At 39.5% G+C, this 17879-nt stretch overlaps 1 protein-coding gene across 1 annotated transcript in view; it reads right to left on the minus strand.

Moving 5' to 3' along the window:
- Positions 1 to 17879, minus strand: part of LOC134647840 (rho-associated protein kinase 2) — a 30645-nt gene that overhangs the window by 11907 nt on the left and 859 nt on the right. The window contains exons 2-7 of the mRNA XM_063502169.1: positions 15668 to 17596; positions 15027 to 15187; positions 13268 to 13477; positions 2161 to 2351; positions 1256 to 1430; positions 683 to 840 (exon numbers count right to left, since the gene is read on the minus strand). Coding sequence (XP_063358239.1) covers positions 683 to 840; positions 1256 to 1430; positions 2161 to 2351; positions 13268 to 13477; positions 15027 to 15187; positions 15668 to 17596 — 2824 coding nt within the window. The remainder of the gene's footprint in view (positions 1 to 682; positions 841 to 1255; positions 1431 to 2160; positions 2352 to 13267; positions 13478 to 15026; positions 15188 to 15667; positions 17597 to 17879) is intronic.

Here is a 17879-nt window from a genome sequence, read left to right on the forward strand (position 1 = left end):
TTCCAAGTGTTATTTTGATTTCTTATGTGCCATTAGAAGGTTACTTTTGTAAAATAAAGAAACTATGTGTTGTTTTGAAAAGATGTGTCCCGCCGAGTTTGTTGCCGGGTTAAATCTTCTCGGGTCAGAGGTGTAGGGTTGGAACCGGTTTAGTTTGACTGAAATAAAGATTTGAACGATTTCATGTGATCTTTTTATTTTGAATTTAACCAGTCAACATTCTAATAGCAATTAGTTCTTTTCATCATTTAGTACTGAAATATAGTAGGCACTAGTATGGTTAATGAGTCCGAATGTTTATTTCATGCGTTTGTAGCATACCTACTATTTTGGCTGTGAAGTAATACATCTAGGTACTACCCCCACGCGCCCACCGCCATCGGGACCATCCGTCGCCGACATATATATGAATACGATCTGCGATAAGCCAAACTTCATTGATATGTTTTACTGAAAGAAACACGCATAAAGTACATATCTCTTGATAAAACCTTCTCACGCTGATATAAGCACACGGTCCTTTCAACCAGCCGCTTATTTCCATGAAAGCTTGACGGGTTAGTAAGATTAAATGTAAGTAACTTTTCTAAGTATCATTCCTAATTTCATCTGAAATTTTGCCTTCGAAATTCGTCTTTATTGTACAGATGATTAGGTACACCAGCAGTTTGAGTAGACTAACCTGTTCATGATCTCGGCGAGCTTGTTGACGGCTTGCTGCTTGAGCATGATCTCGGAGTTGAGCTTCTTGTTGAGCCGCTCCACCTCCTCCTGTAGCCGCTGCAAGCCCGCCACACGCTCGGCCAGCGCCGTGCCGCTGCGCCGCAACTCGTCTACCTCCTAGACACACCACAACAATATTTAGTTATCCTGACGCTTAATCGTTATAGAATCTGGCAATCCGAGATAGTTTATGGCTTAAGGGGCCCACTGATTACCAGTCCGCCGGACGATATCGGCCTGTCAGTTGTTCGGAGCTGTCAACTTTTTGTTCTAACTGACAGGCCGATATCGTCCGGCGGACTGTTAATCAGTGGGCCCCTTTAGAATTGCAGACTTATGCCACGACAGAGCCTGATTCCAAGATCTAGTCCGAAATCGCGCAAAAAGGCGCAATTCTCAAGAGATTGCAGGCATCACCTTCTACTTCAGCTGCCTCTATCGCGGTTGCAAATCCCTCGTTATACCTCGCGTAGAGACGCTGCTTAAATAGTTGTGTAAAAGACTTCATGATGTATAAAGAGTTATGTCCTACCTTCCGTTGCAGGTCGATGGTGGCGCGGTTCTCATGCTCGCGGTCGCGCAGGCCTTGCACGAGGGAATCCCTCGCCGCTAGTTCGCTGCGGTGCGTGGCTAGAGCGTCGCGCATCTCCAGCTCTTTCATGGTCTTTTCCTTTTCGAGCTCGCCTACGGTCTCCTCTGCTATCGATCTGTGGATAAAGACGTTCGAAGTTAGCGTTGTTTGGGGAATTCTATTCAAATTTTCGGTGCCTAATAATCTAACAAAAACACTTAAGGGCTGTCCATAAATTACGTCATCTATTTTTGACGATTTTAACCCCCCCCCCCCCCTAAAATCATCAAAAAATCATACTTCGAATGACCCCGTTTCCTCCTACGCCTTGCTACCATCATCCGATGTCCAGCCCCCCCCCCCCCCCTAATTTGAAATGACGTAATTTATGGACAGCCCCTTACATAGAAAACCTTTCCTGATTCATCTCTCTTGATCTATGTTATCAAGGTTATCAATGTGGTGACTAGTTGGCTACCAACACTGAACTGTATAGACTTCTGACAAAATTCAAGCAAGACCCGGAGAAGGCCTGGAGTGCATTTCTCTCTTAGCGAGCCGGGCACCACGCCAAGTGTTGTTTGAGCCAGGTTACCTGGCGATAGCCTCAGAGCCAGCGCGTGCTATAGCCAACTGGAAATCGTGCCTAAGCTAAGACTGGAAACGCTCGGGCTTGTGGTCACGGACTTCTCCGACCTGCTCGCGGTACACATGAATGAAGTGTTGCTCTGAGTCAGGTACTTAGTTTTAAGAACTATTTTTAAGAATACGTGCTATACCCTGTCAGGGTCCATGTGATACTTTAATCTGTAACAACACTAACAACATATTTACCATGGTTGGCAATAAACGATTATGATTAATACCTGGCGATGGCCTCGGAGTCGGCGCGCGCTATAGCCAGCTGCAGCTGGTGCATGAGGCTGGAGCGCTCCTGCTCGAGGTCGCGCGCGGCGCGTGCGCTCTCGTCGAGCTGCGCGCGCACCTCGCCGACCTGCGCGCGGTACACGTGGCTGAAGTGTTGCTCGTTCTCCAGTTGCGACCGCAGCTCCTCGCTCTGCGTAGAAGGAAACCAAACATTAGCTTCTAGGTCATCACTAAACTCTGGTACTTATTTACCTTTTACAGTCAGTCAGAGCAGTCGTGGTCATTGTACGGCCTTTTCGGCCCCAATGACCACGACTGCTCTGACAAGAGTATCCGACTGAGAAGGGAAGGACAGTCAGTCAATAGCCCAATTTAAAAAGTGCAAAAAGAGGGCCAACAAAAATGATGTTGTTCCTGGTCTACGTTACGTTATGTAGTGTTTATTCTGAGGGATGTGATATAATTGACACAAAGTATTTGAAGTGCTCCAGGATTAAACATTGGTTGAGGGTACGAGGATAAACAGACACTTTGTTTTACGTTTTTTTTTTATTTCCTGTGGATCTGTAAACTATTTACCTACTACCAATCTAAATAACCTAATTCTGTTCTTATTTATTATTTGTTTATTGATATCATATCATAATTGCATGTAATACATTCATGTCACTTGTAAGGTTCTTACGGGTTATCATCATTAGTATATCAATTAAATAGTATCTCTGGTTAACCAAAATAGTGAAACATATATTTAAACTACTAGATTCGTATTAATCATCAAGCTCTACATTACTTTCGTATAGCAATTTAAAATAATAATGCAAACGATTTACTTTGTTGGAAATTGTAGGGAAATTCTAAAACGGAATGGACGACGGTTTCTGTCCAATAAAAATAAAATTCCAATTAAATTAACTGATTAATGCAAGATCAAATAAAACAATGTAAATAAAATATGTAATTTGTATTACAAAGTCATAGAGCAACAAAACTAAATTATTATGACTAAAATTAACATATACAATAGATAAAGGAACAATTTAAACAGTAACCTTTATAAGTTATGGTTATGGCAGTACAGTGACGGTACTTAACTATGAAAGTGTTTATTAAAATCAGATAATGTAGCCTTAATCTGTTAGTAAGTTATATCACAAATCATACAAATGGTATTTCCAAATGACTTCATACTTGCACCATTGATGACCGTCTATATTTCAAGCTCATTTACTATACATGTCTCCATAAGAGATAATTATCTTAATGAAATGTAAATTATCCGTGCGTTCGCAAGATTGTCGCATAAAAAAGCTTTAAAATGAGGGATCCTCACAAGTTCGCCCTGACACCGGCTCCCTATTAGGAGTTATAAGCTATAATTACTCTGCAGCTAAAATCGGACCACATCTAATCTAATTGTGTCGTCTAGTAAGGTACGAGTGCAGCTGTAGACTACCTATTGTAGACGATGCATTATAAAGAATGCGCAATCGCTGTACACTTTTGAAAAATAAGTCACGACAAATATGTAACAATTATATAACATATGTGAGCATTTACATTATTTTGGTTTCATAACTAATACTTACTATTTTTAAGGGTTTTTAATAAAAAAAACACCTAAAGATTTTTTATCATTTTTCTAATGGTAAAAAACGAAGTAGGTATAGTTTTAGTCCCTTTTAGGCGTAAAAATACTACTCTACGAGCTACACCACTCTCTAACACCCCTAACCATTGCAACATTATATGCCTACTGAAATCAGCCCATCGACACCCCATACTATGATAACTTAGGAACGTACTTGTTACCAACGTTGAGGCATAGTAAATAATCTTATCGAATTAAAATGACTGCTGTTGCATTTTGGTAACACATACCATACTTGCTTTCAAACATAGACGTATTATACCTACTTTTCTTTAGGTTGGTATGATCGGTAAAACGTCTACCGTCATTCTAAATTGTGGTGAAAGCGGTTATGTTACGTGTTTATTTTTGTGTTTAGACCAAATAACTTTAGCTTTTATTTAAATGGGGGGCAAATCTTTAAGAAAATGTGAAGTTTGTGGGGTCAGGCGTGTAAGGAAACTTACTTCTGATATATTTTTAGCAAGATTTCCTCTTGATTCGAACAGGTCGGTAAACTGATGTTTTTGTGCGATATTTTCATTTTGAGTCGTTCCCAGATACTAATTTAATTAGTTTGGAGTAGTTTTTATCGTTTACCATCCTTGATTAAAACGAAAACATTCTGTGAATAGATTCTTCTTGTAAAAACTAGGTAACCTAAGACACGAATAGTGTGCGAACAACTTATCGATAATCCCTTTATTTCAGATATCGACTATGGGTAAAGGTAACAGGTAATGAGGATTTGGAATATTTACCTATACAAAGGCTGAATAAAACTCCAACCTCTGAATATCTACAAGTGAATGAGCCTGACAGCTTTTTCCCTTTGTGGGAAGTTGGAGTTCACAGCCTTCACAGGCAAGACTCAGTGTTTGCAGGAGTGCTCTAAAAGTAGATTGTAGCTTTAGTTACGTTCATAAGCGTATTGTAATATGCCTACGTAAATATAAAACTATCTGTATCTTATCTTTATTATGTAAAATAAAATTATTTTTATATTTTGCATTTATTTTATTAATCCACCTGATTTTCAATATTTACTTTTACAGTAGTACAGTACAACAGCTCGTATCGCACATTTATCGATATCGATAAACAGTAGGTACCGGAAGTGTCGAGCCCTAGCGTTGTTTTTTTTTGTGTTGGCAGTATTCACATGTATTTGGTGTGTTGGCACAATGTACGTTCTTAATTCGGTTTAAGGCTTGTTCGAGAGTGCCGACTCTTAAAACGTAGTGATTTAATACTCTTTGTACTGAAATAGCACAAGTTAATCATAGGAAATATTATTATTTAAACAGTAAACGGTGCTTGAGGAGTTAAACGTGAACACATCCAAAATTATCGTTTGCGCTAATATACCAAATTAGCATGGTAATTCATATCAGTGGCGAAGCGTCCATGGAATTCGATTATTACAGACTTAACGGGTAGGTACTAGTTGTACTAATTTGAGACGGTTAAGTACCTTTCTGGCCAAATTAACACCGACCTGCCCAACATACTCATATATCTTAGCATCCCGGCGCCTATTTGTGGTGCCTAACCCCCTTATTCACAAAACTTTACAAGCCTTAATTTTTCTTACAGATTAAGACAAACGATTAATAGCTAATTGGGGCTTGTAGTGAGTTTATGAATAACGCCATTAAATGCTCCATCTAGTGAGCAGGTGATCTACGAGTGCAGCACACAATCGCCCGTCATAATGTCCACATATGTCCCAGTGCACTTTACGCCGAGGCATATAACTGCCATGTATGGCATAATTGATAAAGGTTCTTTGACGTATGCCCTAACAACCCAGCGCTTATTCCAGTGCTACTGTTTTTGGCCTGAACTTTGTTTAGGCACGAATTTGCTTCATACCACTCCCTCCTAAAACAATTGATTAGGTAATCGAATACCCAGTACTTACTTATTATTTGAGGAATGTTTGTATGTTTCTCTCCTAAGCTGCTTTTTAGGAGGGAAAAGCATGTCAAGGTTTTTTCTTGAACTAATTTGTCAGGTATTACCGTAAAACGTTTAATTACTCGTAAACATGATTTTGGGGAATGAGACAATATAAATTCGTTATTTTGTTTATTCTTCTCCACGAGAGAATATCCCAAAAAATTTAACAATATAATAAAGGAAATCATAACTGCGTTGATAAAATTTGGGTAATTGCTTATTAAGCTATGAAGTTCTATCTCTATCTGTTTTATTTCGGATGCCTGTTTAACTTTCCATTTTAAATATTTAGAAATAAATGCGAGCAAAATCCAAAACTATACACGGTGTGGTATTTTTTACCCAGAGGTGATATTAATACAAAAATATATAACTATAAACAGCCATGAGGATTATTTCACTCGACTCGACAGATAACGCCAATACGCAAGTGCTTTACTTCGCAGAATCTCAACATGCAAGCACAGTGATCTAGGAACCTGCGACAATCGTCAAACTAGTTAATGATGAGCAGGAAATAGGCATTCCTGTATATTGAACAATGCCATAACACTTGTGTTTTATGGTCCCGGCGTCAATGATGCTAATTTGCATTTAACAATTTCATTATAATAAATAACGTACAATGTCTTTGTTCATGTATGAGGCGAGATTCCTGGCGGTACTTTCGGTACCTATAGTCGCATTCCTTTTAAGATAAAGTGTGAGTAGAAAAGCGGGGACGATTTACGTTCGACGCAATATTAGTTTAGTTTTATAGGTCAAGAGGTTCGTGATAAGAACGTAATTAAATCTACAATGAAATTGTACTATAGTAAAACTATGAACACACAGTAACTACACTTTATATGCCCGTCTCGACAATATTAGACTACATTATTGTAGGAATCTCGATATCAACGAAAAAGACGTCACTGAGAATAATCACGTAACAATCATTTTATTGTACAAAAGCAGCCCAGAGCAGTTATACGGCTCCGGCCGTGTGGGATTCGCTTAGAAATGTTTTTCCTCTCTGCCCTTATTAGAATTTCCAAAAATAACCTTACAAATTTCATGAAATCGGTTCAGTACTTTAACGATTAAAAAGTAGCATATAGATAATTACAAGTACCTACTTTCAGCATTTCTGATATAATTATGAATAAAGGGCATGGGACGCAATGCATAATAAAGTATGCACTGCAATAAAGTGTGTACAATAATGTCAGTATAGACAGACAAAACTTGATCTCTTGGACTTAGACAGGAGGAACATCTAAAACTGAACGAGTAATATTTATCTTTATTATATTTTCCAAGATGTTACCCATCGAGTGTATTTAGTGCATTGCAGACAGGACGGAACTAATAATTATGTCAGTAACAGTTTAAGCAAACAACTAGCACGTGGTAACATAACACACATGTATCTGTTAATACCTAGATATCCAATTTCGAGCGGAATGCGGACTGACGGTATAGTTCAAAGAGAATGAAAGTTTTTCAGTTCACATAACTATAGTGAACAATAAAAATAACTATGTGTAGGGGATAGGACTGTAAAACTCAATAATTCAATTCACTTTTCTTAACCATGTTTAGCACTTTTAGCGATTGTTTTATATATTTTGACCGCTCAAACTGTGATTACTATATTATGCCATGTCTGTCCACAACCCTATTAAAGATTCAGTGAGCCTGAATTACTTTCCTTGACCTATTTATATACGTTAAACTCTATGACACTCGAGAATTAATATGTCGGTTCCTTCATGGAATTTTCAGCGAGCCCTACGTTGATTGGTCCAATTAAATCAACTCGTACACAGTGACAGTGACGAACGAGAAAACCATTCCATTTTGAAGTCGTAAGTATTACGAGTATTACACTGAGTATTACCTATTCGTGGCATTTTATGACATGAATCACGATATAAAAACAATTTACAATAAATGACGTAAAATGAAGGTAAAAAGTATTTTAGGTGAAAAACATATTCTGGAAAATAATGGAAAGACATCCTCCATTGGGGAATCGAATCCGGAAATGTATAGTAACAATCTGGCACCGGCGCCAACGGGGTCATAATACATATTTAAGAATTTCAAGTTATATTCGTACACCAGCGTTTGTCTACGGAATGTTTGTGTCATAAATATCAAGGCCGCACAACACTTAAGTATTCATATTCGGGCAAGTCATGAATCCGCCTAAACGAGAGCGCATGCAGCGCGGACTTTTTTGATAATTACGGTGAACTAGATTGTCTGACCTATAGGCATTCACAGTGTGTAGCGTCACTCCGTCTCGACAGAATGTTACGTTTTCAGACGAAAATTACCACATTTTCTGTTAATCGACAAAGTGGTATTTTTTCTTACTAGTAGGCGTAGTAGCGTTTTATTTACAACCGACTAAGTGGCTGAGAACGACATAGTTTTATTATGAATACGTATAAAACATTCAACACATTGGCCCTCACAACGCCGACCCGCAGTGAGGACGCTTGGAACAAATCTATTAGCAGTGCAAATCTCATCATTATCATGACTAAGACATTAACGGGAGAAAAACCGCCGGCCTACGTAATCGTATGTTTATTTATTTCGAGACACTGCACACGCAGGTATAGCGTTTAAGGTAAAAGGCGTATACTTATGTGTGTTTGTTGTCGACAATGAGTCACTCCGCGAGTCCGTGAGAGGACGGTCTATTTCGGAGTGATGAGATTATGATTAGTTCGCATCAAGATACTAAAAGCATAGTTAAGTTCATTGATGTATTCACAGTTAAGTTATTAATGAAAAGGCATTCACGTCTGAGGCTTATAAGAAATAAATTAACAGAATAACATTCAGACGTGCATTCTGATGAATTATAATATGAAAACAATATTTATTCAACGTAATCACTCTTTTCAAACAAAACCGCTTGTTTTAAAGGTGTTGTGGCATTTCTTTAATGAACAATCCTAAATACTTTCTTATCACCATCATATCTACAATTAGGGTCTCGATATAAGTGGTTGAACTCTACTAAGATTTTTATTTAAATATTTAAGAAATAATCTCTAAAACTAGATGTAATTAAAACCTACAGGCTTTTTTCAAGTAAATCTCGGAATTTATTTTCAATCTATTCATTTTGCGTAGTTATAGTTTCTTATATTAAGTACCCAGCTGTTAAATAGGAAATATTAAAAAACATTGACACAATAAGATATCAAGAAAACGACGAGCAAAAAAACTCAAAACCAAAGTATTTTTTATTTATTGGGCAGTCAAACAAAAATATTGCTTATGTCAACCAGGCTACAAGAACAAATCAATTGACGCCTCGTTCTTTTCTTAAAACAGGCACAGTAGTTGTGACACTACGGAGTAGCACCCGTAATAGGAAGACGAACATACCTACCTAATGCTAAAATCATAACCAGTTCTTTTCTTCATTTTAATCCGTTTACACAATTTTAATTGAAATTATCAACGATTATTTTATCATCTGTTGGTACAAGTTTATACTGTCAATTTGTTTTTTTTTATTGCTGACTAAACCTTCTGCTATTTTGTTTTATCAATTGCTTTACAAGATCTTTCTAATGATCCTTTTTTCTTAATAAACTCGATGTGGCTGCGTTTTTCCGCCATGATGTTCGTTTATTAGCCACATTCCAACTGTATCGTCAGAACAGCTCCAAGTTAGCACATGATTGGGCAGTAATTAAAGTTACGGAAGTACACCAAATTTCAACCCGGGCAATCATGCAACAGAAAATGGTTCAAATTTAAGTTACAAATGTGCCATCTTTATTTTTCGATCGAGGAGCCTAGAAGCCTCGACTACTTAGCAACCGTGGTAGTTAAGAGCGAATGATCACACGTACTTCACAAACTCTATACGCCAAGTATCTCTATACGGCGCGGTTGCTATTGCGAGTTATATAAACCCGTAGGTTATATAGCTGGTCAACCAAATCTTGACAGTAAAATAATATCTTTTAAAAAAAAAGGGAACCGCCTTCAAAAAACCAACCCACTGAAAAGTACAAAATAATTTTTATATGGCACCCCTTTACGTGTCCAGTCCCTATCCCACGGCGTAAAGCAAATTTTTGCCAAAAAGTAATTAATACCTAATAATAAGAAAATTAATAATCACCCGGGTAATTACTTAGTTTTAGAAGTCGGTGCCAAACCAAAATTTTTGAGAACCGATATCTTATACAACGAAGAACGCTGCACTTACTTGCATTATAAATACATACTTAGTTTACTCATTAATTTAGTTCTTGTAGGTTAAGTACTACGTACTCGTATTGTTTTTCTGATTGGTAGTAAAGACTGTTTTTGTTGGTTTGGCACCGCCTTCAAAAACTAAGTAATTACCCGGGTGATTATTAATTTTCTTATTATTAGGTATTAATTACTTTTTGGCAAAAATTTGCTTTACGCCGTGGGATAGGGACTGGACACGTAAAGGGGTGCCATATAAAAATTATTTTGTACTTTTCAGTGGGTTGGTTTTTTGAAGGCGGTTCCCTTTTTTTTAAAAAGATATTATATTAAGTTATTTTATTTTGGTTTTATTTTTGTTTATTTTTAATTTTTTAATTATTTTTAATTTATCTTATTTTATTTTTTACTTTTTAGTGATAGGTAGGTACTTCATTTATTTTAGGTTTTGGGCTAAAATACTAGTTTGTTAGGCTCTCTATTTAGTCTACTAATGTTGGTGATGGCCTAATTGGATGATAATCGCGACACACATAATATGACGTTTTGGTGCTAAACGATTTGTATGTATATTGCTCCCACTCCCACTCCCATTTGTATTTGTATTTGTATTTATTTATTGCAATTCACATGTACATTACAGGTTTTCCAAGTACTTAAGAGTATAGGTAGGTACACAAATGACACATGAAACCCTGATGGGCGCAGCAATCAGGTAGATATGTAAACAATACTAGTCGTTTCGAGCATAATTTCATCAATTGCAGGGTGGTTGAATAGTAAATATTCTAGAATTATACAAATAAGTAGGTATGTAAATTTTTCTTTCGCACCGAGACCGTGGTACACAACAAGTACGATTATGTAAAATGGATCAGCTATATTTACTCGCAAGTAGGTATTTAGAAGTTAGACCAGCGTACCTAATATTTATTTGCTGTTTACTCATTTTCATTAAAATACTCCTGTAAGCTGTAATGACATTTTTTGATTAAGTATTGTTTTAAAGTTTTATTAAATATTTTTTCCAATTCGATGTCTTTTATTTCGTTAGGTAAATTGTTATAAATTTTTATGGCCATATTTTGTGGGCTTGTGCTATGTAGTTTCAGATTTGAGTTTGTTGTCTGTATAAGGTTATTTTTATATCTCGATTCGTATCGTCTAGGTTGGTCAGCAATTTTTTTAAATAGAGCGGGGTATTTACGTACAAATTTGCAAATTTCAAAGATATAAATTGAAGTTAAGGTTAAGAGTTTAAATTTTATGAAGTAGGGTTGGCAACTGTCAGGGCAATAGATATTTGCTAATATTCTTACGCATGTTTTTTGGAGAATAAACAACTCGTTTGCATCTGTGCTATTCCCCCATAGGATGATAGAATATTTTAACCATGAATAGGCGTACGCGTAGTAAGCTGCAAGGGCAGATTTTAGGTCAGTGGTTTTTTTTAGTTCTCTTAATGCATAGGTGAATTTAGACATTTTATTTGCAATCTTTTTTACGTGCGCTTTCCAATTTATATTGGAGTCGATATCCAAGCCAAGAAGTGTAAAGCTATCAACGCATTCTAGTTTTATGTTATTGTATGAGAAGTCTATTTGTAACGGGGTTTTTTGGTAGGGCCTAAATTGCATTAACTTAGTCTTTGAAAAACTCCCATTCCCAGTCCCAGTCCGAGTCCGACTCCCACTCCCACTATTTTATCTAAATCGGTTTTAGCAACATAAATTTGTTGGTAGGTATACCGAATACCGATAGCATGGCCACCTACCGGGTCCAATTGGTTTTTCAAACCATCCATGTACTGTACACTAAAACCTTCTCCAGAATGTAACAAACACTTTTCTGAAAACCGCATCAAAATCGGTTCAGCCAAACGCGAGATAATCACGAACAAATATACACACATACATACGTACATACATACGGGTCAAACTGAGAACGTCCTTTTTTTAAAGGCAGTTAGAAAAAAGTTCATCGACCCACCTAGTGGACCTCAGCAACATAGGCAAACGACGACAAGTCGGTTAACCAAAACAAAGTGTGCCTATGTTGCACCAAACCTAAGTTCCACTAGGTACAGCAAGGGTTTAGCATCAGCTCTATCTTGGGTACTGCTCTCCCAAGTGCTCATCAAGATGTGACAGATTACCAAAATAGCGTGGGCCTATGTTGCACCAAACCTGAGTTCCACTAGGTACAGCAAGGGTTCAGCATCAGCTCCATCTTGGGTACTGCTCTCCCAAGTGCTCATCAAGATGTGACGGATGGCCAAAATAGCGTTGGCCTATGTTGCACCAAACCTGAGTTCCACTAAGTACAGCCAGGGTTCAGCATCAGTTCTATCTTGGGTACTGCTCTCCCAAGTGCTCATCAAGATGTGACGGATGACCAAAATAGCATGGGCCTATGTTGCACCAAACTTGAGTTCCACTAGGTACAGCCAGGGTGAACCCTGCCAGCCAGGGTGGTTTGGTGCATCAGTTCTATCTTGGGTACTGCTCTCCCAAGTGCTCATCAAGATGTGCCGGATGACCAAAATAGCGTGGGCCTATGTTGCACCAAACTTGAGTTCCACTAGGTACAGCCAGGGTGAACCCTGCCAGCCAGGGTGGTTTGGTGCATCAGCTCTATCTTGGGTACTGCTCTCCCAAGTGCTCATCAAGATGTGACGGATAGCCAAAATAGCGTTGGCCTATGTTGCACCAAACCTGAGTTCCACTAGGTACAGCCAGGGTTCAGCATCAGCTCTATCTTGGATACTGCTCTCCCAAGTGCTCATCAAGATGAGACGGATGACCAAAACAGCGTGGGCCTATGTTGCATCAAACCTGAGTTCCACTAGGTACATCCCGAGTTCCACTAGGTACATCCAGGGTTCAGCATGAGCCCTATCTTGGGTACTGCTCTCCCAAGTGCTCATCAAGGCGTGTCGGATGACCAAAACAGCGTGAGCCTATGTTGCACTAAACCTGAGTTCCACTAGGTACAGCCAGGGTTCAGCATCAGCTCAGATCTATGTATACTAAAACCTTCTCCAGAATGTAAGAAACACTTTTCTGAAAACCGCATCAAAATCGGTTCAGCCAAACGCGAGATAATCGCGAACAAATATACATACATACATACATACGGGTCAAACTGAGAACCTCCTTTTTTTTTGAAGGCGGTTAATAAAAAAAGGCGCGAAATTCAAATTTTCTATGGGACGATATCCCTTCGCGCCTACATATTTCAAATTTGCCGCCTTTTTCTACTGTCAAGATCTGGTTGACCAAGTATAGGTACCGACTCACCCTAGTGTAGTACATGTCTCGTTCAGCGCTCGCAGCGGCCAGCTTCTCCGAGGCGGTGTGCAGGGCCTGGCGCACGTTGTGCAGGTCCCTCGCGCGCGCGTCGCGCTCGGCGGCGGCGGCGCGCGCGGCGGCCTCGGCCGCGGCCGTCTCGCCGGCGCCGGCGCAGCGCGCGGCGCGCTCCTGCTCGAGGGCCGCTTGCAGACCCACCACCTGCAAACGAGGGGATTTTACACTCCAAGCTCCAAGTGCTACTACGTCAAGTATCTAATACCTTTAATCTGTCAGCTCCCGCGACTCATATATGAGCCAGAACGCTTATGGTGACGTCATATCGTGGGAGTTGACAGGTTAAACGAGCAATTCTTGTTTATTTATTTATTTATTTATATATATATATATATTTCGGGGATCTCGGAAACGGCTCTAACGATTTCGATGAAATTTGGTATATAGGGGTTTTCGGGGGCGAAAAATCGATCTAGCTAGGTCTTATCTCTGGGAAAACGCGCATTTCCGAGTTATTATATGTTCACCCAGATATTATAGCTTATAGCGATATGTATGCCAAGTTTGTGCAAAGTTAGCCTAAGTTCGGCAGGAAAATTGAGGTTTACGTACACCTTTAAATAGAGTGCTATAATAGCACTCTCATTTACCATTTCTTTCGCTAATAATTAGCGAAAAAAATGGTAAATGAACGAATTAATGAATGTGATTTAAATGCATGTTAATAGTTAAACTGAATACTTAGCAAAGCTTTTTGGTTAAGTACATTTTATCGATACGAGAAAAAAATCCATATAATTATAATTAAATACTTGTTGTGTCATGTGTGTGTACCTGTACACATCACAATAAATACATTTGACACCAGGGATGCAAATCGGTAGTTTAGTAATTGGTTGATTGTTAATACATATATACATTGTTAGCGTTTTCAAATCCTACGATCACATATATTTTACAAAAAATAATTGGATTTTGTATGATTGGAGCGATCAATCCATTTAGAAGATTATTGGGAAAACATTAGTGTTCCTTCCAGAATCCCTTTGCCAGGTTAGAACTCGTGTCTCATCGTAAACACATCATTCAGCTCCCACACCCATACCTGCTTACTATGAAAAGTGGTAACGGTGAGCCAGGAACGTAATATGAACTAAGCGTTCCAAGAAATATATTGGTGCGTAAGATATTTATAAAATAAATATAACATAAATTATACTCTATAGTTCGTTTTTTTTAGCATTACAAAGAAGGTAAACAATCTTGACGTGTCTTTTTATTAAAAAATATTGAAAAACGCTTTAAAAAAAATAGTTTATATTACTTATGAAAGCAAAATAATGTAAAAGATCGTATATGATTTATAATTTTAACATATTTGGTGTGACTTATTTTTCAATGGTGATTTTTAATAAAAAGTCATGTCAAGATCGCTTACCTTCTTTCTAATGCTAAAAAAACGAACTATAATATAAAATATATATTAGCGTCGTTTATAAAAAACGAAGACAAATTTTACAGAGAACAGCAGCTTCCAGGTAAAAAAGAAAATGCACGATGTCACTGGGTGCGATGGTAATGTTCTAATGTTGTACAATCGGGTAAGTTGAGGATATTCAGTTGATAGTAGCGCTACAGATACATACAGATGTTACAGATCCACAATCTCATGAATTGGGCCTGAGGCTGTGAATTTTTCTATATATCCGTCAAGCTGAGTACAACAATGAATCCGTACAAGTGTATAGCTTACCTTTTCGCTTTCCTGTCGATGCTCGCCCTCCAGCTTCTGCAGGCGCTGCTGCATCTGGCGGTAGTCGACGTTGAGCATGGACATCTGGCGGTCCTTCTCTTGGCACGTGGCCTCGGCGCGCTGCCGCCCCGCCTTCTCCTCGTTCAGCTTAGCTTGCAGCGCTGCCCACCAACACACAGTTAAACAATCCCTCTTCGCAACTAGGGAACGACCACATCAAAACGTAGACGGAGTGAAACAGCTTGAGCAGTTTGCGTACGACATTTCGCTGTATGATATGCCGTATCAGCGTAATTTAAACTTCAATGTGGTCCGTCCGACTGTTTAAACTGTTATAGCTAACATAAACGGATCACTAAGGTTTTATACCCGTAGCGTATCGGAAGGACATTTAAGGCTACACATGTCAATTTTTTTCAACAGATACGTGCATTATGGGGAAAATTAGCAAACTGGACAATACCTGTAAATATCATTTCCAATGTTCCTGAAGCATGCAAAAAGTGAAGTAATGAAAATCGTTTTAGGGAAACAACGTTTAGCTGTAGTGAGTTTAGCACGAACCGAATTATTAGGTGAGGTATACGAGGAAATATAGAGGGGGAAAGGGCTGAGAAATAATACGGGAGGAGACAGCTCACCTTTGACTAGCTCGAGGTTGGCTTCCTGCTTGGAAAGCAGCTGCGAGCGTTGCGTGTCCTGGTGGGCGCGGAGCTCCTGCTGGTACAGGTGGTGCGCGGCGGAGCGCTCGTGCGCCAGCGACGCGCACTCTTTCTCCAGCTGTGACACGCGCTCCGTCAGCTGGCGGTTGTCGTTGGCCACCTGCCCCAGCCGCGCGGCCGAGCGCTCGAGCTCGGCGTGCGCAGCGCTGAGCCGGCCGCCCGCCTCGGCCACGGCGGCCTCGGCGCGCTGCTTGCCGGCCTTCGCGGCGGCCAGCTCGTCGGCTAACGTCGCCCGCTCGCGCTCGAGCGAGTCCCGCTGCGCGCGCAGACGTGCCGTTGTCCCGTCGCTGACGGCGGCGGCGGCGGCCTGCGCGGCCGTCATCTCCGCCGCCTGTTTCCGCGCCTTAGCCGCCGCCTCCGACTCCTGCTTTAGTTTCTCGCGTAATTCCGTCAACTGCTTTTCTAGGGTGTTGATTTTATCATTGTAATTTTGCAGGTTGCTCATTTCTTTTGCTCTCTTGTTCTGTTCTTCCTCGAGTCGTCTTTTGGCTTCACTGTAGTTCATTTCTGCTTTCCTTCTTGACTCTGCTTCAATCTCTGCCTTGCGCTGAATTTCCTTAAGGTCATGTCGGAGTAATGCCAACTCTTTGTCAGTGTCTGCTATTAATTTTTTACTCCTAGATTCTCTCTGAGACAGTTCTTCCAACTGAGCGCAAAGACTCACTTGTCTATCCTCAAGTTTACGTCTGCCATCCCTCTCTCGTTCTAAAAGTTTTTCTAGCTGCAAAATTGCTTCAGAGCCTACATTGTTGATATGATTGGTTGAGATTGTGTCTACAACATCTGTGTGCTGGTTTCTACGACCACACAGTTGGTAATCCCCATTGTAAGTGAAGCCCACAAAGGGTAAATGGTTGCCAACAAATGCTTTTGGCACAGGAAAAGATTCATCTAATGCATCAGATTTTTCAATTTCATCAAAATTTTTAGTGTCATCATCACTGGACAGCTCAGGGACTACAGGTGGCACGGAGTCTCTGAGATTATCAAAGCTCCACTGTTCATTGTAAAAGAATGGGTGTTGCTTGATTTCATCAACACTATTCTTACCTAATCTTCTAACTCTGTCTGTGAGCAGCCCTCTTATAAGAGACTTGGCCTCTTTAGATATTTCTACATCATCAGGAAACTGTAAAGAGTTCCTGTGATCCATAATTTTTCCATAAGTTCCTACTAAGCTCTCAGCATAAAAGGGTGGATCCCCAATTAACATTTCATACAAAAATATACCCACAGCCCACCAATCACATTCACGGCCATACACTCCTTCTCCATTTTGGGACTGTAAAACCTCAGGAGAAATATAATCTGGAGTCCCTACAGCGTTGCTAGCCCTCACCAGCCCGTCTGGGCCCATTCTCATGCAGGTGCCAAAATCTGCTAACTTCAAGTGGCCATACTTGTCAATTAGCATGTTATCCGGCTTAACATCTCGGTGAACAAACCCCATGTTATGGATTACATCTAACGCCAGCACTATTTCCATTGTATAAAACTTGGCCCACTTCTCAGGTATATCATAATTAGACATGAGACTAACAAGATCACCACCGGGCATGTAATCCATTACCATGTAAAGATACTTGTGGTCTTGGAAGGCAAAATGTAATTTGAGAATCCATTCAGAGTTAGCGTGTGCCATTATGTGTCTCTCCTCCCAAAAGAAGGTGGAGTCTGACCTTTTGATCATCTCTACTTTGCTCAGCAGCTTCATGGCGTACACGTGACGTGTGGACTTGTGTCTGACTAGTTGCACTTCCCCGAATGCTCCCCGACCTATCACTTTTATCAGGTCAAAATCTGCTGCCTTCATACGAAGATCAACAATTTCAGATGCAAACTCTTCATCTATAACAAAAGAGAGGTACTTTTATTATGAAATAAAAGGTACATTCATGAATATTACTCACAAAATAAGCATACATAGACACTCAGTTCAATGTATTATACAATTGTTTTGTATAAAAGTTTGTTTAATGACAACATAATCAACATGATTGGCAAAAGATAACAAAACAAATCAGTGGAAAAGACTAGTGGGATATTCTGCAGTAATATGCATGACATTATAATATTGCAAAGTAGCAAAAAGAGGCTTTAAGGGAAGATTTATGAGGCTTTATCCCTGATA

The sequence above is a fragment of the Cydia amplana genome, chromosome 5, assembly GCF_948474715.1.
Source record: "Cydia amplana chromosome 5, ilCydAmpl1.1, whole genome shotgun sequence".
In the NCBI taxonomy this organism is placed as follows: domain Eukaryota; kingdom Metazoa; phylum Arthropoda; class Insecta; order Lepidoptera; family Tortricidae; genus Cydia; species Cydia amplana.